The following is a 22,921-nucleotide window of genomic DNA, read 5'->3' on the forward strand; positions in this document are numbered from 1 at the left end:
CCCACGGCCTCCCGAAGCATGGCGACTTCTTGCAATGCTAAGTCTTCCGCCTTTCCACTCGCTCCACAGGAGAAGCTCCCACCCACCCCCACCATGCCCTTCGCTGCTTCCCGCCACCCCGAGAGACAGACAGACAGACAGCCATCATGGTACGTTATGCATGCATCTCCTCCCCTTCCCCTTCCCCGAGGAAGGGGGAGGCCGTCGTGTCCTTGGCCTCTACTGCCCTCCGTCGACGCTGCCAGGAACGCCCGACCCTCTTAAAAAAAAAAAAAAAAAAGTCACGGTTTCCCGATTCCCACCTTACCGAACGTCTAAAGAGGTCCCGAAAAGCAGCGGAGCGCAACATGGCGGCCCCTGCAACAGGCCGGCGGCCCGACCTGACTCTCGCTTCCTAGAGGACGCAGCAGCTGCAAACCCCGCTGCGGTCGACGCCGCGCACGCAGGCGCAATTCGGGGACGCTGGCTGGTCCGCGGGAGCGCGCTCTCTCTCTCTCCTCCAGATAGAAATTGTGGCTGCGCGCCTCCTAGAGGCGGAGCGTCAGGAGCGGAGCTTCGGTCTCCAGCTTGTTGACGGCTGTGTCCAGTTATGCGTCTTGGGGCTATATATGTTTACTAAGAAAGTCTCACTGTTACTCCCAAATGAGTGTGCGTAAGATTGCAGCCTCGGTATGGCAATATAAAAGCTGTCTCCTAATTCTCTATTGCGAGGAGGAACAACAGCTTGCAAAGGAACTTGAAAATAAGATGTATGTATTTAAAATATTTATACCCCACCCCTCCAGTGCACTACTGTTTGGGGTGGCTCACAACAATAAGATAGACACGGATACAATAAAAGAAATAAAATTAACTTTTTTAAAAAAGTCAGATTAAAAACCACAATTACTTGGTTCAAATTAAAACTGAAAATTATAAAAAAAAGCTAAGATACAACAAAATAATAATGGAGCATTAAAAAGCCTCCTTAGATCCTGAACGCATGTCTCCCTGGAATGCCATCCGATCCATGCATGGACTGCCAAGGGACTGGACTAGTGCTGTGCCCCATTGGGTTTAATTCCTCCCAAATGCCCTGCCCACCTAGGTGCACTCCACAGTGAAGCTATGGGGGCTGGGGCATTGTGGGGAATGTAAAATGCCACAGTGGTGCTGAGAAGAATGCAGTTGATGCCCACCACCACCACCTAGTAAACCTGCCAGGTGGACCTCCCAGTGGATGGCTGACTTAGTGTGGGTAGGCCCTGGCAAGCTTTTCAGGCAGCTGCAACAGCAGCACCTGCTTTCATTTGGTTGTATTTATTACTGTGATTTTTATACTACTTATTCCCCCATTTAAATCCTTGCTGTTGCTCCTCTCAGCACTGGAGTGGGTGCAGGTGCCATTTTAATTCCCACCCCTGCAAATCCCCAGCCTCCTAATGTTGCTCTGGAGAGTCTGGAGCAACTGTCTGTCAAGGGCTAGGGCACTGTGAAGAAAGTGAAATGTATTGTGGTGCTAAAAGGAGCACTGCTACTGCCTGCTGCCACTCAGTGAGTTTGCCAAGTGGACATCAAAATGGCACCTCTAAGCACACCAGCTGCCACCACCGCTCAGTAACCCTGCCAAAGCCCATGCACAGAGGCAGTCCACCTGGCGGACCTACTGGGTGGCGATGAACAGCAAGCAGTTATGCTCCTTTCAGTGCCACTGCAACTGGAGATGCCATTTTTGTTTCTTCACTTCTCCCAGATCCTGATGTGACTATCACTGATAACAATGAAGGTGTAAGGGGAATGTCCTTAGAAAGAGAATCCCAGGGATAGGATGCCATTGCAGAAAAGACCTTCTTTTCCAGTACACACCTGCATTCCTTCTGAAGGTGGAGGAATCTGGAGAAGGCCTCAGAAAAAAAACATTAATTCATGTGGGAGAAGACAGACCTTCAGATACCCTTGTCCAGATCATCTAAGGTTTTACAGATAGATACATCACTTTGATGTGTGCTTGGAAACAGACTGGAAATTAGTGTGGATCTTTCAGTACTGGCAAGATGTGATCACTACAGCAAACTCCCATCATCTTGCTGCCACGGTCTGAAAAATTGAATTTTTCAAGGGCAATCCCATATATAATGCATAACAATAATACAACTCAGATTTGCGCCATAAGAGAAACATGGATCTGTAGCTATAAAAGAAATACATCCAATTATTTTATTAATCATTAACTTCCTGTAATAACATTATTTTAAACTACTTCTTAAATGTGTTGGGTCAGAGCACTTATATAACATACTACCATTTAATTTTAAGTTTAAATTGTTTAATTGGTTTTATCCCATGAAATTGTTTAAACTTTTTATTCGTGAAATTGTTTTGTTTTTACTCTTTTATATTTGTTGTGTTTTAAATTGTGTACATCAGCTAGAGATACACATATCAGTTGGTATATAAACATGATAGCTAGCTAGCTAGCTAGCTAGATAGATAGATAGCAGGTAGGATAATACTAGGGTCCTAATAATCACTATTTAAATAATTACAATTTCCCACTCCTTGTTAAATTTGTTGTAATCTCAAGGCCATAAAAGATTAAACCATCTCAATTTCCATTCCACACTGAGGGCCACATTTTCAAAACATCTCTGAGGCTAGAAATTTGCTCAGCAACTAAATCAGGATTAAACTCTGAAATCTTGTTTTGTAGTGCACAGATTGTCATGCAATGGTAATTATAACGTACTGTTTTTAGATCCTTGGAACTTAAGCAGTAGGGTTTAATAGATACCATATTTGTGTATTTTCAAGGCTGGCTAAGATGCAGCATTTTCTGTTAAAAATAATGGACAGAAAGCAAACAATAATCCATCAGATTGCATTTGCATTTTGCCATTTATTAATAGCTTTCAAGTTTGCTCCACAAGAAGCCAAGCCACATGTGCCATGATAACAGATTAGAGAAAAAAATAAATTATGCCATTTCCATCTCTGGATTCAATTGTTCTACTTAACATAACTAGTACTGTGATCCAGAGATATACATAAAAAATGATCCTGTGCCTGTTGACTCAGAAGTAAGTCTCACTGAAATAATTATGCTTACTCCCAAATAAGTGTACTTAGGATTGCAGCCTCAAGGTGCATCAACAGACAGGAAAGTGACTTGTAATTACTTAACAACAGCAACATCCTTCTGCATAAGCCACTTAGGCAAATCCATCCTGATATGTTGCCTGCAAGTTATAATTAGCCACAGTCTGGCAGCATCTGATTTCACATTACGTACAAATGCGTCCTTTATTACATCAGAGGCAGTAACATTGGCGGAGCAGAGCCAAAGACAGCCAGCTGATGTGATACACAAGCAGCTGATTCAATGGACAGAGTAACTAAATCCCTCTGTGACTTGGTGCCTGAAACAGTTGATCATATCTATAAAATTTTAGGCATTTCAAAAAGCATTTCAGTTTGTTCTGTGGGTAATGTGTTAAGCAAGGGAGAGCAGCTAAAATTCAGTTCCCTCCTGTCCTCACCATTGCAACAGATAACAAGAAAAGTTCCAGTAAAGTATCATGTATCCTACAGAACGTTAAAATTATTTGTTATCCTGATGGAAGGGGGAGATGTATTTGGTTCTAGGAAAAATTCTGGCATAGCCTTGTTATTTACTGCCACCTCCTGGATATATCAGGGATTTATCTTCTGCTATAACTTAACAATGTGCATGAAGTGCAACTTCTGTACAGTCATGTGGATAGAATTAGGACAATTATTCCTTGAATTTCAGAATTTAAATCAACTGTAAATCAACTGTAGTTGAATCAGATGTCCATATATTTAAATTCACTTGTCAAATATACAGGTATTTATTTACATTTGTATCCATGACTCAGGGAGGATAATGTACAGAAATCAGCAGAGACAGAGAGAAATAGTAAAATATTCCCCTGTCAGCTCAACCTGTGGCTGCAAAATAACAGCCCAGTCAGAAATGGCCTTTTCAAAGATATGCTTGTAGGCCTATGCTTTTTGAAGGTGTGGAAAACTACATGCCTAGGAAGAAGACACCGATTTTGGTGTGGTTGTGTCACTTCACCTCTCATCGGTCTTAAAAATCACAATTGGAGATTAGGACAGAGTCAACCTCAAAATGTATATAGAATAGAATAAACTTTATTACAATCATAGACCAGATAATACAGCAAAAAACGTTACATAAAACTCGAGTGTGTAATAGATTAATAATTCATAATAATTCATCAGAGTGACCCGGAAACTTCCCCAAAAGAGGGGAAATTAGTTTTGAACGAGCATTACTATAAAATTTACAGTATAAAATAACATGAGGGGTAGTTTCTACGACACCCATTCCACAGGGGCAAAACCTTAATTATAACGGAATCCCTTTATATTTACCATCCCTGACAACTGTCAGAAGGGTGTTTAGGCGGGCAAGAGTAAATGGGCACCTAAATTTAGGGATAAGAATATTATCTAAATATGCTGCCAGTTTGGAATTAAAAAGTCCCCCTATATATATATATATATATATATATATATATATATATATATATATATACATACACACACACACACCGCTCGTTAGGCAGGCTGTATCCACTTGTAATTCTGTATCGGCAATACACTGCTTAATAAACTGCCAGGCCTAAAATCACAATTGGAGATTAGGACAGAGTCAACCTTAAAATGTATATAGGACCAAAGAAGTTTAGTGATGTATATATCTCAACACCAGCACAATTCCATTGATGTTATTCAATATCATGAATATAATGAAGACATGGGTAATGACAGTTACTTGGTTTCAGTCTGAAAACCTTTATAGAGGAACCAGTGGGAATATGAGAATCACCTTACAAAATTATAGTTACATAGATTGGAAAGTTTCCATTTTCTTATATAGGGCATTTATAGTACTCAAGTCAATGGAATGGAGTAAAGCCAGAACAAACATTGTTCAGTCCAGTCTTGGGTATACTGGTATTTGCCTTTTTACCAGATAAACTCAACAGATAGGATTCCTAGCCATTATACCTTGACTTTTCAAGTGTAGTGTTGGATCCAGGAGCACTGCAAAGCTGCTGATTAATTTTGGGATGGAATATTCCCACCAGTGATAGATGTAACTCTTCATCACAGGATCAGCCAAACAGCTATTACTTCTGTCTTTTCTAGATTCCTTATTAATCAGCCTGAATTCATCTTGCCATTGGTTATGGTCAGACATTCCACAGACAGTGTGACAGAAAGGACAGAATCAGATAATAAATAGATGTATAGCACCCATTTATTGACATAATTTCAGTCTAAATTAGGTTAGCCTTGGGATAAACAAATTATAACTAGCATATTGAGGAAGGAGAACATGGAACTTGGTAGGGGCCACCAGGGAAGAAACCAAGGAGATAATAAGATGACACCCAAGGCATCCTCTTCAACCATTTTGCCAAGGATGAGCAGAATCAGTAGAGAATGGGCCCACAAACAAACACTTGATAGCTCCCACAGATGCTTTTACTAACAGCTTTTTATGGCCTAGAGAGTTACAAGCTGCTCAGTTTGCTAATAGTATCAACATGGTGCATTCCCTCTGTCCATTTCCAAGCATCTCATCACCAGGGCCAGGGATAAAGCTTCAGTGACATGCTGGGCTTAGGAAAACACATAGTGTAGTTATAAAGGTCAGCACTGTACATTTGAAGTAGTTATAAGTTACAAATAAAAGATGTTGTACAAGATATTTCAAAAGACGGCATCCATCTTCCCAACATGTATTGACCTTTAAATACCCACAGAAAGAGCATGACAGCTGAGCAAGAGGGATTTAGCTGGATTATTTTGATGTGTGCACCATTTCATGGCAAAGCCATGTGTCAGTTCTGAGCTCTGCTAATTCCTCCACCACTAATTCCTCCACCACTAGTGCATACATGCAGTATATATTACATATGGCAGAAAATCTGTTTTTAACAATTTAGAATTGAGTTACGTTGGAGGGGGAAGCCTGATAAGCTGAACAAAAGAAAAATCACTATGCCTATTTGTATTCTTTATTCTATGGGAGCAATCACATTCTAATCCTAAGCATTTGTTCCAGCAGACCTGTCTGCAAGAACTGTGCAACCAAATACTTTTGTCAGTGGATGGCCAGCAGCCAGTACAGCCAATCCAAAGTGCTTGTGTACTCGAGTAGCAAGTTTTATTTCCTTACGTATTAATCCAGTTTAATATAATTCCTTTCATCTGAGAAAGGTGGTTTTGCAGAGGTGGCTTTCAAATGTAGTGAAAACAGTTAGAAAGCATTAAAACCACAATGTAAACCACCACCACCATCACCACCACTATGCACAAAGTCATATAAAAGTAATATGGTTAAAGAAGTTCAATTTTGTATCCACGTGCACAGATACAGGAGAAGCAGTGGCAAAAAGCAGCAAGTTTAACCACTTGGCTCTTGTTAATTAGACCTGAAAGCACAGGTGAATAATATTTTTATTTGCTTATGGAAGGTCAGCAGAAGAGAAGCAGTGCAGATTTCAGTTGGGAGGATAGTCCACAACCTGGGGTCAACAGTAGAGAAGTTTCTGTCTCATAAACCTTCTTGCTTCTTGAGGAGCTGGAACAAAGAGCAGAGCCCCCCCGCCCCCAATGATTTTATAAGGTGGGCAGTCATATTTTGTGGTTTTCTTTATAAAGTATAAATAAATATATTAGATTGTTTGTGTTCCACATGTTTCACTAGACATTACATTGGAGTCATAAAGTACAAACAAGCATATATTCTCCTTGCATTACATCCATTTACTGTTCAAAGAAGAGCATTCTTAAAATGAGCGTAAGATTTTGATGTAAATACAACTCTAGGCCTTACATTCATGTATATATGAACAGACTAAGATAGCCTGGGAAACACACCAGCTGATATCTTGCATAATAAGCTTCTGCTTTAAGAATTCACTAGGAGCTTTTGGCTTTTCTTTTTTGATGTACTTGGATGTTTGAACATTATACAATATATTAAAAGGAGGAAAGATGAATTAACAGGAAGGTTGTAGGTCTTGATATGAATACCGTGATGCCATTCTTCTCGTGACTCTGTATCCATAAAACCTTTTGACAGTTGAGGGACTGAGCTTATTTGGAATGGGCTATTGATGTGTATGAATCAGTCATTGACCCTTGAAGCTTTGCAGTAATTAACTCAGTGTCTGACAATAAGCTAGCAAGTTCTTGAAATAATTCTACACAAAGTTTTTTGTTTTTAACACCATCATTACTGTAGGTCTGTTCACCCTGAATTAAGCCTTCTGTGCCCTACCAGTTGTGCATTCTGGTGGGGAAAAGAACCCTTCTTGGTATTACTAAGGCTTTGATATTTGGTATTGATTATTGATAAATTCATTCTATTCAAATTTTAAAAGCATTTCACGGTTGTTACTAGCTATGGCCAGTTGACATTTGTTGGCAATCAATGTATATGTTTGCATTTGTAGTCTTAAAACACACTATGGTTCAAATAGTTATTCTATATCTATTACAGTATATATTTTGAAGAACTGGATGGTTGCAGGAGTGTGCAAACTGGCTGGAGTTTGAGCCAGTTCAAATTCAAACTGGCCTGGTTCAAAAGCTCGAGTTGGAACCAGACCAGCCAGCAAAATATAGAGTTGGCTCAAGTTCAAACTAAGTTGAGCCCGATTCAAACAGAACCAGTTCAAAGGTGGCTTGAAGGCTTGAGCCACCATTTTGTCAAGTGGTGGCCATTTTGTGACACGTGTCGATTCCAGTGATTGGCTGAGCTGCAGCTGTCCTGATTGGCCAGATGTGATTGGCCCTTTGATTGGCTTCAAAATTGTGCCACTCAGGGACAACTGTCACCCCATTGGCCAGGGGGGAGGGACAAAGGGTGTGCTCCAGAAGGAGGGAGATTAAAGTTCTATTTAAAGGCCACTCTGTAGAAGATCATTCTGAGCTGAGACTGCAGAGGGTTGCTGAGTGCCTGCTGGCTGTGTTGTGGAGGTCTTTGGTCTGCACAGAAGTTTGTCCTGTGGTAGTTGTCCACCCCCTTCCCCCACTTTTTGCCTTTTTCCAAGGGTCCCCACCCTTTGCTGACTGTCCTTTAAAAAAAATCCCTTCAGTGAGTGAGTGGGGTGCTATTCTCCTGCTAGCCCAGCTAGCCAGTTAGGCTGCAGGCCTGGCCTGCTAGGCCTCTTGCCCACTCTCTGCCTTTTTTCCAGCTGCATTTTCCCTGGTGGGTGGTGTTTCTCATTTTTGTGTCCCCACATTTGCAGCTGGGCAGCAAATTGGGCTCTGGCTAGCCTGATGCTGGGCCTTTAGCCTATTTTTCAAATTTTATTTTATTTTTTAAATTCATATTTTATTTTTGAAGGAGCTGCTTCCAATTTTTATTTTCTATCCTTTCAAAAAGCATACTGCTTCCTCTGCTCAGCCAGCCAGCAGCTGAGTCTCTGGGTGTCCTCTCTGCAGGGCCCAGCTCCTGGGCCTAGTTCCTAGCCTCTGCTTCTGCAGTCCCCCCCCCCGCCTTTTTAGCCTACTTTCCAGTAGGCTTATGAGATCACCCGGCATTCGATGTGTGTGACCGTGTGTCCTCCCCTATCAACTTTGCAACGCCTGGGCCAATATGAACCAAATTGGGTACAGTTGTAGGGACACATAAGGACACTTCAACAATGTAGTTTGTGATGATGTCATCTACCCCGATCCAAGATGGCAGGTATGTAAACTTTTGAGGCATAAGTGGGCTAACTTGTGAACTGCTTAACCGATTTGAACCAAGTTTTCACAGCTGTAGGGAAACATAGGGATGCCCAAATGGTGTGGTGTGTGATGATGTCATCCACTCCAAGATGGCAGCCGCATGAACATCTGAGGCGCAGGAGGGCTAATTTGTGGACTGTCTAACTAATTTAAACCAAATTAGGTACAGCTGCAGTGAATGACTCACAGGGACACCTCAACAGCGTAGTTTGTGATGATGTCATCCACCCCAATCTAAGATGGTGGACTCGCCCTCCTGCAGATGTTGGCCTACAATTCCCATAATCCCTGGCTATTGGCTGCTGTGGCTGAGAATTATGGGAGTTGTAGTCCAAAAACAGCTGGGGGGCCTAAGTTGAGCAGGCCTGATCTAACCCATTTGAACCAAATTTGATACAGTTGTAGTGAGTGACACACAGAAACACCTCAATGGTATAGTTTGCAATAATGCCATCTACCCTGATCCAAGATGGTGGATACATGAATATTTGAGGTGCTAGAAACCTAACTCGTGAACCTCGATTAGAACCAAATTTAGTCCAGTTGTAGAGACAGTGAAAGGAAAGTAGGATGATTAGTTCTTACTAGAACTTCTTGTTTAGACTACTTTCTAGTAGGTTTATGAGATCACCCGATATTCTGTATCCACGTGCCTTCCCCTATTAACTTTGCAACGCCTGGACCAATATGAACCATATCGGGTACTGTTGTAGGGACACATAGAGACACCTCAACGGCATAGTTTGTGATGATGTCATCCACCCCGATCCAAGATGGCGTACATGTAAACTTTTGAGGCTCAAGTGGGCTAACTTGTGAACCGCCTAACCGATTTGAACCAAATTTGCTACAGCTGTAGGGACACATAGGAATGCCCAAATGGTGTGATGTGATGAAGTCATCCACTCCAATTCAAGATGGCGGCCACGAAGAGCTCTGAGGCACAAGCAAGCTAATTTGTGGACTGTCTAACCAATTGGAACCAAATTAGGTATAGTTGCAGTGAGTGACACATAGGGACACCTCAACAGCATAGTTTATGATGATGTTATCCACCCTGATCCAAGATGGTGAACATGTAAACTTTTGCGGCACAAGTGGGTTAACTTATGAACCGCCTAACCAATTTGAACCGAATTTGCTACAGCTGTAGGGACACATAGTGATGCCCAAATGGCGTGGTGTGTGATGATGATGATGATTTTTTACACTTTTACACATGTGTCTCTGGGCGGTTCACAATGATAAAACAGTTAAAACACATATAAAACCACATTAAAAAAAATTAAAAATGAACAATTTAAAACTAACAATTTAAAAATCAATCACAGAATTAAAACTATACATTATTAAGAAGCTGAAAAGGCCTGAGTAAAAAGATGGATTTTAAAGTATTTTTTAAAAATTGTCAGATTTTTTGACAAGATGATGTCATGTCAATTGTTTTTTGACAAGATGATGTCATGCATTCCAATTCAAAATGGTGGACATGTGAACTTCTGAGGTGCAACCGGGCTAATTTGTGGACTGCCTATCATATTTGAACCAAATTGGGTACAGCTGCAGTGAGTGACACAGAGGGACACCTCAGTGGCATAGTTTGTGATGATGTCATCTACACCGATCCAAGAAGGCGGACATGTAAACTTTTGAGGCAAAGGTGGGCTAACTTGTGAACCGCTGAACCAAATTTGCTACAGCTGTAGGGACACATAGGAATGCCCTAATGGCGTGGTGGGTGAGGATATCATTCACTCCAATTCAAGATGGTAGTCACATGAGCATCTGAGGTGCAAGCAGGCTAATTTATGGACTGCCTAACCTATTTGAACCAAATTGGGTACAGCTGCAGTGAGTGACACACATAGACAGCACTGGTTAGGGTGTTGGACTAGGACCGGGAAGACCCGAGTTTGAATCCCCATTCAACCATGAAACTCACTGGGTGACTCTGGGCCAGTCATGTATCTTTAAACTACCTCACAGGATTGTTGTGAGGATAAAAATAACCATGTACATTGCTCTGAGCTCCGAGGAAGAGCGGGATATACGTGTAATAAATTAAATTAAATTAAATTAAATTAGACCTGATCTGAAATGCTCCTCCCATTTTCTTCACCTAATTCTCTGGATGATAAAATGGGGGGCGGGGGCTAATTTCTGCCCTTTCTCAGCCCAGCAACAACAGTTTGTTCCCAGAAGCCCCTTGGAATTACGCTAGGGGTCAGTTCAGATGCCCATCACATGTGGAGAATCAAGAGGGTGTTGCTCTGGCCCAACCTCCAGCATGCTTGTCCCTGGCCTGGCAGAACCACATAAAGCAGAACACCCAAACTGCCGACACATTGCCATTTCAACTGCAGTTTAAAGAATCAGTGTGAGTCTTCTTTCAGGCTTAATTCTGAGGCAGAAAAAATGAGGGCTACTCATTTGTGGATGCTGTTTAAAGTTTTGTGGAAGGATTAGTGGTGTGGCAGGTATTCTTTTTCCTTAAAAACAACAACAACCCACCCTCTTTTATGCTGAGCCTGCTTGTATTTTTGCAGGCAGTGGCAGAAGCCACATTGGAAGTGCTAGATTTCTTTCTAGCAGTTGACTCCATCCAGCTACTGTTTCCCCTGAAGTCTCCTTGGAATGATGCTGTGTCATAACATAGCATCATTCCAGGAGCATTCTGGGAACAAAAATGGCAGCCATATGGGACTGGCCACCATGAAGAGGTCTAGAGCTTCTAGCACTACTTCTCCTGCCATCTACAAAGGTGCAGCATAAACTATAAAAAAACAAAAAACAAAAACACCACTGTCTGTTGCCACCAGCAGTAAGATGCCTCCCTTTAAACTTTAGAAGAATTTCTCATCAACTCCTGAAATTTATCCTGTTTTTGTCCTTCCACCCTGAACCCTCGAATTTCATCGAAATTGCTTCCAGGAGAATTTTCAGACCAGCTCTGTTCACACAGTGATAAAAGATGTGTGCCTTCCTCATACATTGTAGGATATGCTGCTGGTCTTCAGAAGTGTTCATGTTACACTGCACCATACACCCAGTAAGTGGCACTGTTGTACTCACTTGATGACAAATGAGTGAGTGAAGAGCAGCTTATTAAAACTGTGTACATATAAAAGCAATATTTTTTGGCACATATATTAGGCAAATATATTACTTGGTAACCGGAAAACACAACTATGTTGTTAATTCGCTTACCACATAATAATCTGCAGTGAAGCAAACTTGAGGATTAGGCCTTAAATTAGTTGATCTGCACTTTAATATGGCAGTTGTACAAATATTCTATCTGTTTTCTCTTGCCCAATACAGTTAATCCTGCTGGACAAGATCTAGATTAAGTTTGTCATGACTAAGCACCATTGGAATAAATGAGAAGTTCATTCTATTAATTTCAGTGTGACCTAGTCTGGATCATGTCTGCTAGTGTGTCTCTGTGTGTATAGATCTTAGAGCTATATATCTTCCTTTATCCAAGATGTGACTCTAGTTAAGACCTTTAAGACTTTATGCTACCTCCAGGTACAGAAGCAGTATGCCTCTGAGTACTAGTTGCAGGGGAACAAGGTGGGAGAAAGGGCATGTATTTACCTCTTGCTTATGGGCTTCCTTCCCATAGGCAACTTTCTGGCCATTGTGGGAAACAGATGCTGGACTAGATGGGTCTGAAACAGCATGGTTCTTACAGTCTTCATACTAAGCTGTAGACCACCGGTGTTAAAGGAAAAAAGGAAAGATTGTGCCGTCAAGTCCGTGTCAACTCCTGGCGACCATAGAGCCATGTGGTTTTCTTGGGAGAATACAGAAGGGATTTACCATTGCCTTCTCCCATGCAGTCTGAGATGATGCCTTTCAGCACCTTCTTATATTGCTGCTGCCTGATATAGGAGTTTCCTGTATTCTGAGAAACACACCAGCTGGGATTCGAACCAACAGCCTCCTGCTCTCTAGGCAGGTTGCTTCCTCACTGCAGCATTAGGTTCTTCTTGCAGTCATAGGAACATAGGAAGCTGCCATATACTGAGTCAGACCATAGGTCCATCTAGCTCAGTATTGTCTACACAGACTGGCAGCGGCTTCTCCAAGGTTGCAGGCAGGATTGTCTTAGCCCTATCTTGTAGATGTCAGGGAGGGAACTTGGAACGTAGATGCAGTCTTCATACTAAACTGTAGTCCACTGGTGTTAGCTTCTGAAAATAATTGTCCATCTCCAGTTTCCCAGAAAATATTAATTCTGGCATTCGTTTATTGCAACAAGGCACTCTATATTCTCCAGTGCATAAAGCAGAAGAAAGTTAATAGGATGTGTAATGTACACGCTAATTAATAATAGTAGCATATCATCCTTACAGACAGATCTCGCTAGCCATGACCACCATAATAAACAAGTCTGGGTGTATTAAGAGCACTTATCTATTGTTCACGTTAAAACTGACCAGTGGAATATGAATTTCTGTTGTACAACTGACATCTTGAAGATACTCTCAGAGCACATCTTTGAATTGCCCTTTGTTAGTCACATGTGCCACCCATGCTTTCCTTTGTTCTCATCTGCAGAGGACGCTCAAGTACTGTGCTTAGTATCAGACTGCATATTAGACTCCAATCCCAAAACCAAAATGGATTAAGAACTTTAATCCCCGCCCCCCACCACACATACACATGAACTCCACTCCCCTTTTATACTTGAATTTTAGGGAGAGGATGAATTAAAAGCTTTCTTTCTATGAACAGCTTGCAGCAATAAAACAGCCCTTTGGTGCAGACTTGGGGTCAGTATAAGATCCAAAGATCCTGCTCTATGAGTGGAAGGCACTTCTGCCTTTGCAGAGTGGATCATGAGAATTAGCAACCCCACACCCTCTCAAACTGGTCTTAGAGAGACAGGAGACCCTCCAGAACAGCAGTGTGGGTGTGGGAGAAATAACATTCCCCTTCCAATTGGAATGCCTCTCAGACAAAGGGATCCTTGGTTTTAAGCCTTTATTTCTAATATGACTGCACCATATTTAGTTATTAAACAGCAGTAGCTTTTGAATTTTAGAGCTACATGTTCTAGTGGCTAGAATATTAGAATTAGACTCTGGAAACTCAGTTTTTATATTCCCATGCAGCTAGGAAATCATTATATATGGAATTGGTTTTCTGCCTCTTTTTATAGCATTAAAATGGAAAACTATATTATTTATTTATTTATTTATTTGATTTTTATACCACCCTTCCAAGCTGGCTCAGGGCGGTTTACAATTAAAAAACAGAAATCATTAAAAACAATTAAAACAGAAATACAAATATAAACACCAATTTTAAAACATCTTAAAAAACAATTAAGCTGTCAGAACAATTAAAACTCTGAAAATCAGGTTAACATCAAAACAATTAAAACTAATTAAAAACCCTGAAAGGCCAGGCCAAACAGATGAGTTTTAAGGGCTCTCTTAAAAGTCAGTAAAGAATTAAGATTACGAATTTCTGCTGGGAGTGCATTCCACAGCCCAGGAGCATCTACAGAGAAGGCCCGCCTCTGAGTCGCCACCAAACGAACTGGTGGTAACTGGGGATCGACCTCCCCAGATGACCTTAACGTGTGGTGGGGATCATGTAAAAGAAGGCTCTCTAAACTATAAAATGGGGGTGGGGGAATAATATTTTATTTTACATGTTTTTGTGAGGATGACCTGTGGTAACAGGAGGAGTTTGGTTGCATACTTTTACATCTTCAAGTAAACTGTGTGCTTCAAGGGATGTAGGCTTCTGCATGGAGATGTATTGGAGACAGCTTCTCCAAAGGTCTTTCTAGATGGCCTTTTTACTAAAAAAAAAAAAAGCACAAATTATGATGGGAGATTTTACAGGGGGCTTACATGACATTTAAACCTGTCACATAATTTCTTAGAGCAATTTGTTACCTCCGTTACGTGACAATCTGTAAAAAAAAACCCTAATGCCTCTTAAATATGGTTGACATATTATGCATTCTTACAAGGGCAGAAGAAGAGCTCCATCTTCTGAAGGAATGGGGTAAACTAGCTGCCCTGCAGGCTTGTCTTGCAGGGCAACACAATGTGATTTTCGCTTCTCTTTCTTCCTGCAACAGCTAGGGATGTGCATTAATTTGGATTCAATTACTGATTTGAAGCGCAGCACGTTTAAAATGGAGGAGAGCAGGTCTGTACCTGCATATCCCTAGCAACAAGAACCAGGCTGTGCTTCAAATCAGTGCTTGAATCTCAATTCATGCATATCCCTAGCAACAACAACCCTGTTCATTTGTGGGAGCAGCCCTCTGGAACATATTCCCACAAGCGAAAAGGGCTTTTTGCAGGAAGGGGAGAGAAGCAAAAATCTCATCTGAATCTCCCTTCTTGTTTGCTGGCACTATTTTTATTCTGAATTGAATACAATTATTTTATTTTGAATTGAACAAAGCATGGGTTTTTCATGGATTGTCAGCAGATGACACTAGGAATTACTCAACACATGTAAACGTTGTGTAAAGAGCCTATAATATCTCTCAACACAACTTGAATTCATGTTGGAATACAATGACATCTAGACAGCCCCTAGTTTCTACATAATGATTGCTTTTGCTGGATTGGGTCGTAACAATGCTGTAGAAATAAAAATGCTATCCACTTTCTCTAGATATTGAATGTATGCGTTACTGGAAACGTCACTGAAAAATGCTTTGGCTTCAGCTGAATTCATGTTTAAGACATTAAATACTGCTTCACATATCCCCCACCCCAAACATAGGGAAATAATCTCAATGGGGGGGGGGGGACACACACATTTTTTAAGTGTAGTACAAATTGTTATTTAGGTGTAATTATTGTAATGTAAAAAAATTGGGAAGCTACTGTTGTCTAGGAAGTGGTAGTGAGCAAGTACTTGGCAAGGAAACTAGGTTTGCCACATAGATAGACTGCTATCTTTCTCTTTTGGGCTGATATCAAAGTAAACCAATCAGCTTTTCACATCCACTCATACAAATTTTCATTCCTACACAGTTCTGGGTTTTTCATTAGCATGCAGTTCTGAGCTTTTCTGTTAACTAAGTGGAATCTGCCAAATCACAGCCATTGTCTAAGCCAATCCACAATATGTGCCTCTTAGGGCTGGGGCAAGCAAGGCGACTGCTCTTGTTGCTGCCATGAAAATTAACTGGAAAGGGGCCCCACCCTGGCTTTGCCCCAGGGCCTGCACCCTGATTGGGTTCTCTAAGGACATTCCTGTGCCCCTGCACCATACCCAGCATGCCAGCCATGTTTGGACGCCCCACAACAACCGACTTATCAAGCACCAGGTGGGATGAAGCATGCATAGCCCAAAGTGCTGCTGAGTGCATTTTCACCACCACTAAATTCTACAATTGGCCCTGCAAAACTGACACAAGGGGTTAAGGCTTTCATGCTTGAACCTTGTCACGGTCACCATTTACATCCTGAGATTACATAAAATGTTACACACAAATGACTGAGTTTGGTTTAGAATATTAGTATAGCCTGGAAAAGAGGAGGGGGCATGGGGGATTCATTGAGGCTTAAAGCAAAATTTAAAACAAAAACAAAACAATATCGATCAAAAATAAATGATACACTAAGTTTGAGATATTAATAGCAGCAATAGAGTAACAAAAAAACCTAACAACCAACCAACACTGTGCATTTCAGTTAAGGCTGCAATCCTATACACACTTACTCAGGAGGAAGTCTGATTAAAACTAATGGTACTTACTTCAAAGTAGGCATGCATAGAATGGATTGCATGATAAAGCCCAAAACCTTAAAACATTAGAATACACAGGTAGGCAGTGATTTACATCAAAATCAAGCTATCCTCTCAACCGCCCTATAGGGATCTCCTGTTGACAAAACACAAAGACAACATTTCTCAGGGAGATTACTTATAGGCCCTATTTGCATGTAACGGCAAACTAGAGTTAAAGGGGCCAGAGTTTGCCAAACCTATACGTCTGAATGCATGCAACTCCAGTCTTGCATGGAAAGAGACCCGAAGTTTTGCTCTCCAATCTCCAATTTGAACCCTTCGGCTGTAGTGAGTTTCACTGCTCCTACCTGAGGTTAACAGCTGCCTGCAGTACGTCCAAATGCAGAAATGCAGGGTGGGCTGTCTGAAACCAGAGTTGAGGGAGGAAGCTCCTCCCACTCTCCGGCTGTGATTGGTTGAGACTTCCAGCCTCAGAGGCACAATGCCTCTCAGTACCAGTTGCAGGGGAGCAACAGCAGGAGAGAGTGCATGCACATTCCTCTTGCCTGTGGGCTCCCCAGAGGCATCTGGTGGGCCACTGTGTGAAACAAGATGCTGGAGTAGATAGGCCTTGTGCCTGATCCAGCAGGGCTGTTATGTTCTTATTCCACTTTAGGCACAAGGGTGGTTTGGGCTGGGCTTGCTCACTTTCATGGAGAATAGCACAGCAATAATGTACAGATTGAAAGTCTTTATTCATAACAATCTGAACCCAAATTTGTGACCTGTAGAACGTGTGTGTTTCACTTGGCTGCCCTTATTTCAGCAAACTATATGACACTAAGCGGAGAAATAATAGAAGCGAGGATGATTAGTAGTGTCAAGGGAATGCCGTTGGTTTCCAGGTGCACTTTCAGCTGAAACAGAAGCTCACTAGCAAAATTAATTAGATCAAGCGGTTAACCGTTCAAGTGAGACATATTAATTTACAAGAGCACAGAGTTTATTAGTAAGTTCACTTGTACACATGGCTGGGGACATTCATTAGGCAGAGTACTATGTGTAGAACTGAGCAATACTACTGAAGAATCTCTCTGTTCTAGTTACCTATTTTCTTTGACGGTCCAGATGTTTGTTTTTAAATTGACAAGAAATCTCTTTGTCTCCCGCACTTGAACATATATTACCCTCCAAGTATAAAGATTTTTCTTCTGAGAGAGAAACAACATGATCTAACATGGAGAAACAACATGGGCTAACATCATTTCTCTATGCCCCCCCCACACCATTCATAAACCTCTATTCACTTCCTCTCCCTCTCCCCCTCCCCTTAATTGTCTTTTTTCCTCCTCTTAAAGGCCCCAAAACAAATGCATTGGGGGTTAATTATGCTTTTAACCATGATTCGATTTATTTAATCAAGTGAAAATTAAATTAGTTTAGAACTTTTATTGGGCATGATATGGATGCAAATTTAGAATTTATTAAAGAAAAACAAAATCCTTCATTACATGGTTCCAGAAGAGAGAGAGAAATAAATGTGCACAGATTTTCAAGGAAAGTGATGGGCAAAAGTGGAAAGAAATGTGACAAGGGTGTTGGTGCAGAAACAGATTAATTCTGCATCTGAATATCAACTGCTGACTCCAGTGTAGCAAAAGATTTGAAGGGTCATGGAATTGAAGGGTCATGGTCGTGATCCACTTGTGGAACTCTCTGCCACAGGATGTGGTGACAGCCAACAACCTGGATGGCTTTAAGAGGGGTTTGGATGACTTCATGGAGGAGAGGTCTATCAATGGCTACTAGTCGGTGGGCTGTGGGCCACCTCCAGCCTCAAGGGTGTGCCTCTGAGTACCAGTTGCAGGGGAGCAATGGCAGGAGAGAGGGCACGCCCTCACCTCTTGCCTGTCAGCTTCTCAGAGGCATCTGGTGGGCCACTGTGCGAAACAGGATGCTGGACTAGATGGGCCTTGAGCCTGATCCAGCAGGGCTGTTCTTATGTTCTTATGGAACCTGCAATACTCTGCCTCCACAGTTTTGAGATATAATGTTATTTGTAGGCTACTTTCCTTGAAGGAAGTATTGTGTACAAACAACACTATATCTCAAAAGCTGGAGGCAGAATGGTACAGGTACAACTCAGTGACAATACTGCTTCACTTGTTATGCTAACTCTAATATGGATATCTCACCAGCCTTATATTAGGTTCAAATGCAGGCCCTGTGGGTCATCTGCGGTGCACAGTGGTGTGCTACTGTACTGTGGCTCTGCCCAAAAAAGTTAGTTATTTGTCAGTGTTAAAGAACATGTTAAATAGGCCGATGAAAAAACACTGGTTTAGACAGAACCTAAAAGTGTCTCCAGTGCTACACTACTGGCTGACATCCTGACTATGGCAGCATGGATGCACCAGGAAGTTGCATCCATGCTGCAGAGAGCTCTGCTACTGTGCCTGCTCAGGGTGGGGAACAATTTTCAGCAATCTTCTCTGCCTCTGGAAATGTCCCATACCTTCTGAAAATATCCCCGAGGGTTCTTCAGCCCTCAGGGACATATTTCTGGGAGGCAGAAAAGATTGCCATAAATACACACACACACACACACACACACACACACACACACACACACACACACATACACACACATACACACACACAAAATCCCTAAGACTTTTGGAGGATCTTTTCACATCCTGCAGAAGCCTACTTTCACATCAGGAATCAAACCTAATTAAAATCTGGCATGACTACATTATGATTATAAATACATCTTTTTTTATTTTTGAGCATGCACCAACTGATGTCTCAGTTGCAAGAGCATCCATTGCAAGAGCATCCTTGGTCATAGTGGACCAGACTGTTGAAATGTCAAGGTAATAGGAAAGCTGTCAGTGGACTGGTTCTCATCAAAAGCTGAGTAGGAGGAGCGTCCAGTCAAGCCCAGGGCATGCTGCTGGTCATGTGTCAGCAATAATCAAGGTAGGAGGAGGGGAAAGTGATCATGTGGTAGCTGTGACCTGGGTAGGGTGGTGCGGGATGTGCTGTTCCTCCATCCTTGATACAGTATTGGGTACATAATGGGGGTTAACCGCCACTGTCCTACCCAGATTGCAGCTAGCACACAACAACTTGCCCCTCCTTCTACCTCGATTTTGCCAGCACATGACCATTTCTCGAGAGTGCACACAGAAGCTTGGAGCCTGGCTGGACACTTCTACCCAGCTTTTGGTCATGAGAACCAGCCTATAGTGTTTCATCTGCCTGCTGTTTCACACATACAAGTGATCACTTGATGTTGCTGTCACTGAGTGGTGAATATTCAGGAGCTCACACTCAAATGAAGGGCAATGTTCAGTATCCCAGAGTAATAAGAAAAGTGTACATGTACTCTGTTAAAAAATAATAATACTTGAAATTAATTTAACCAGCTACCCCTCATCTGTTCTTGGCACTTCTGCCCTTTCTGTAGGCCAGGGAATTTTGTGTGTGTCTCTCTCTGTGCGTTTGGTATTGGTAGGTGGTATTGGTTAGGTTCACAGTATAGTAAACAACAGTTCTGATGTTATTGCTCAGATCCCCTGTGTGCCATTATGCTGTTTTCTCTACATGAAGTGCATCTACTTTAAATAAGTCATTTCTGCCTGGAAGGTGCATTAGAGGCACAAACTTTGTTGATCTCAAGGGGGGATTTTTCTTCCTTTCCATTTTCTTTGTTTTGACTATGGGAAAATTAAGAGAAGCCACTGTTACTTGTATATAGCCTGAATGAATTCTGAATTCATTCCTTATTAATAAATTCTTGATGAGCTTGGAAGTGCTTCAGCATCTGCTCTGCTTGCTGATATATGGAACTTGAGAATCCTCTTAAATGACTGCTTTTTAAGTTGCCCAAAGGGGAGACATTTTAAACTCACTATTTTTCATTATTAAGATGCTGCCAACAACATGCTAAAGATGCACCACTAACAGCTCTGAGGACAAGAGACAGATCTCGGAGTCTGTAATAGATTAATCTGGCTTTGTGTCGCTCTGACAGTTGTGCTGAAGAATGTAGTGTGCTAGAATCTGCAAGAATGTTAGCATCCGCAACATGTCAGAATAGCATCTCTATTCTGCTTGCTTCTCCTCCCATACTCTCAAAAGGGTTGTTTGGCACTCTAAGGACCAAAGGATTCATGGTGACATCAAAACTTGTGGATTGGAGCCCACCCAAATTGTCCCTGAAAGTAAGGGGCCACAATAAATATGTTACAACCAATGTCTGTGCATGTCTGTTCAGAAGTAAGTCTCATTGAATTCAGTGGGACTTTCTTCCAAGTAAATGAGAATGAAATTGCACCCTGAAGGCCAAACTAGGAGGAGAGCTGGTCTTGTGGTAGCAAATGTGACTTGTCCCCTTAGCTAAGCAGGGTCCACCCTGGTTGCATAAGAATAGGAGACTAGAAGTGTGAGCACTATAAGGTATTCCCCTCAGGGGATGGAGCCGCTCTGGGAAGAGCATCTAGATTCCAAGTTCCCTCCCTGGCTTCTCCAAGATAGGGCTGAGAGAGATTCCTGCCTGCAACCTTGGAGAAGCCACTGCCAGTCTGTGTAGACAGTACTGAGCTAGATGGACCAATGGTCTGACTCAGTATATGGCAGCTACCTATTTCCTAGGAGTATTATTTAAAATGCAATTGTCTAGTTTGGGTTTAATGTCACATCTAATCCAGCCCTAAGTTTTTAAGGTGCCCCAGAACTCCTGCTTTTGCATCTGCCCTAAGAGACTAGCATAGCTACCTCCCAAACTCTGACAGGCTAATTGCTTTGGTTGGTGGGTAGGATGACAACTCTGTCACGTTGTTCTCTCATATGAGCAGTTACTATTCAGTGAGATGGAAGGGGGGAAAGTTGAAACTGCCCCCCTAAACAGAAGGTCAGGATTTATTTTACAGAAAAAGTTTTGCACCAAGTGGAAGTCTTTATTAACATTTTAAAATTGTATTATTTTTTTTCTTTTAGAGCACGGGCCAGTTTATATGCTGAGTGGAATCAAGCATTAAAGATTCCCCTTTACCAGTTCAGGCTGCAGACAGAGGTGTACAGTGCTGGCTCATTACATTTTGCTGCCTGAAGAAAAGCACCAAATCATGCCCTTCCCATCCTTCTCCATTTGGCGCTTCCCCTCTCCATTAAAAGCATGCTCTCACTTGTTTCATTCCTTTCAAATCTTTCCTATTAGGAAATGGCAGAGGGGGAGTAGTATAGTGCCATTTTGCTTTTCTTCCTTTGCAGGCCATCAGTGAAGGAAGGGTCCTGGGTGGTCTCACCTGCCACCCTTGAGAAGTGGCCCTAAATCTGCTACCTGAAACAGCTCATTGCACCCTGCTTTATGATAAGGCCATCCCGGGCAGAGTCACATGTTAGAGTGCTTTCTCAATGTATACACTCCCAGCCCACACAAAATTGGCACATCAAGGAGAAGGGTCCATCCTAGTTATATTCCCGATGTGCTATTTATCTATGGACACAGGTTTCTTTTCTTTGCCGGAGAGCATTCAAACATGCAAACCCCGCTTCCCACCTCCAGCCTGAAGTGAGATGGTTCAGGAAAAATGCTACTCAAGCCCTATTCGGGCATTATTTTAAAAAAGGATATGCACATGTACAGGCCCCCCCCCATCATGGTCACGGCATTTACCTCTTCAGGTAAATGCTGATGTAAGAAGAGCATAGGCAGAGGGGTGAGTGATGTGCTTTGGGATGGCTTCCATAGGCAGGACTTCTGGTGTGCTTTGGAAGGGCTGTATTCACATAAAGCCTTTTAAAAAATCACATCCAAATAGGTCTCATAATTCTGCTGAATGTGAACTGGTCTTAGTTCATCTTAGTGACTAGCAGACCCACTCACCCTAATTGTATGTAACAGCACATCTGCCTGCAGCATTAATGCAGCAAACTGAAGTGCTGGCACGAAGCCATATTTTTACATATTACACAAGAGTTGCAGGAGTTCTCCATCTTATGTCATAGGGCACCAGTCATTGGCACAAGCTGCTGGTTAATATGAATTAAATGGTATAATACACAACTTTAAAAAGTTGTCCCTTTATCCATATAATTTGAAGAAAATTAATGTTGCTCCAAATGAAACATTCTCTTAAACTATATAGATCTGCTTTCAACATCAAAGTAAAAACTCTTGGAGAGGGCACGTCCCCTTTTACCTATTTGGATGTCCTAATATGATGAGCAGTTTCAGTTCATAGTCACACTTTAAGCTTTTGCATTGCAAATATAAAAAAAAAAATCAAATGATTTCTCTTTGTTGAGCTCCATCCTTCATATATGATAATAAGATTAAATTACTTGCTTTCTTCAATGCCTTTCAGCCAAACTCTGTTCTCATTTACATCAATTACATTATGCGAGAATAACA

At 41.8% G+C, this 22,921-nt stretch overlaps 1 protein-coding gene and 2 long non-coding RNA genes across 6 annotated transcripts in view; 1 reads left to right on the forward strand and 2 right to left on the reverse strand.

Annotated features, from left to right (window-relative positions):
- The window catches only part of NDUFV2 (NADH:ubiquinone oxidoreductase core subunit V2), a 28,278-nt gene extending 27,808 nt beyond the window's left edge, over positions 1–470 (reverse strand). Inside the window, exon 1 of one of the 2 annotated variants that reach the window (XM_053244096.1) lies at positions 308–470. In XM_053244096.1, coding sequence (XP_053100071.1) covers positions 308–349 — 42 coding nt within the window. In that variant the 5' untranslated portion in view covers positions 350–470. Of the gene's footprint in view, positions 1–153; positions 178–307 lie in introns of those variants that run through there. The other variant, XM_053244097.1, reaches the window with a different exon arrangement.
- Positions 471–546: 76 nt separating this feature from the next.
- Positions 547–21,691, forward strand: LOC128322585 (uncharacterized). Its single transcript, XR_008305795.1, has 3 exons — positions 547–749; positions 6,513–6,664; positions 21,505–21,691. It is a non-coding gene; the product is annotated as an uncharacterized LOC128322585 (long non-coding RNA).
- Positions 5,273–22,921, reverse strand: part of LOC128322583 (uncharacterized) — a 94,169-nt gene continuing 76,520 nt past the window's right edge. For 2 of the 3 annotated variants that reach the window (XR_008305788.1, XR_008305790.1), the window contains one exon: positions 14,135–14,602. This is a non-coding gene — a long non-coding RNA (uncharacterized LOC128322583). Of the gene's footprint in view, positions 6,620–14,134; positions 14,603–22,921 lie in introns of those variants that run through there. The other variant, XR_008305791.1, reaches the window with a different exon arrangement.

This window comes from Hemicordylus capensis, chromosome 4, assembly GCF_027244095.1.
Source record: "Hemicordylus capensis ecotype Gifberg chromosome 4, rHemCap1.1.pri, whole genome shotgun sequence".
Classification (NCBI taxonomy): Eukaryota; Metazoa; Chordata; class Lepidosauria; order Squamata; family Cordylidae; genus Hemicordylus; species Hemicordylus capensis.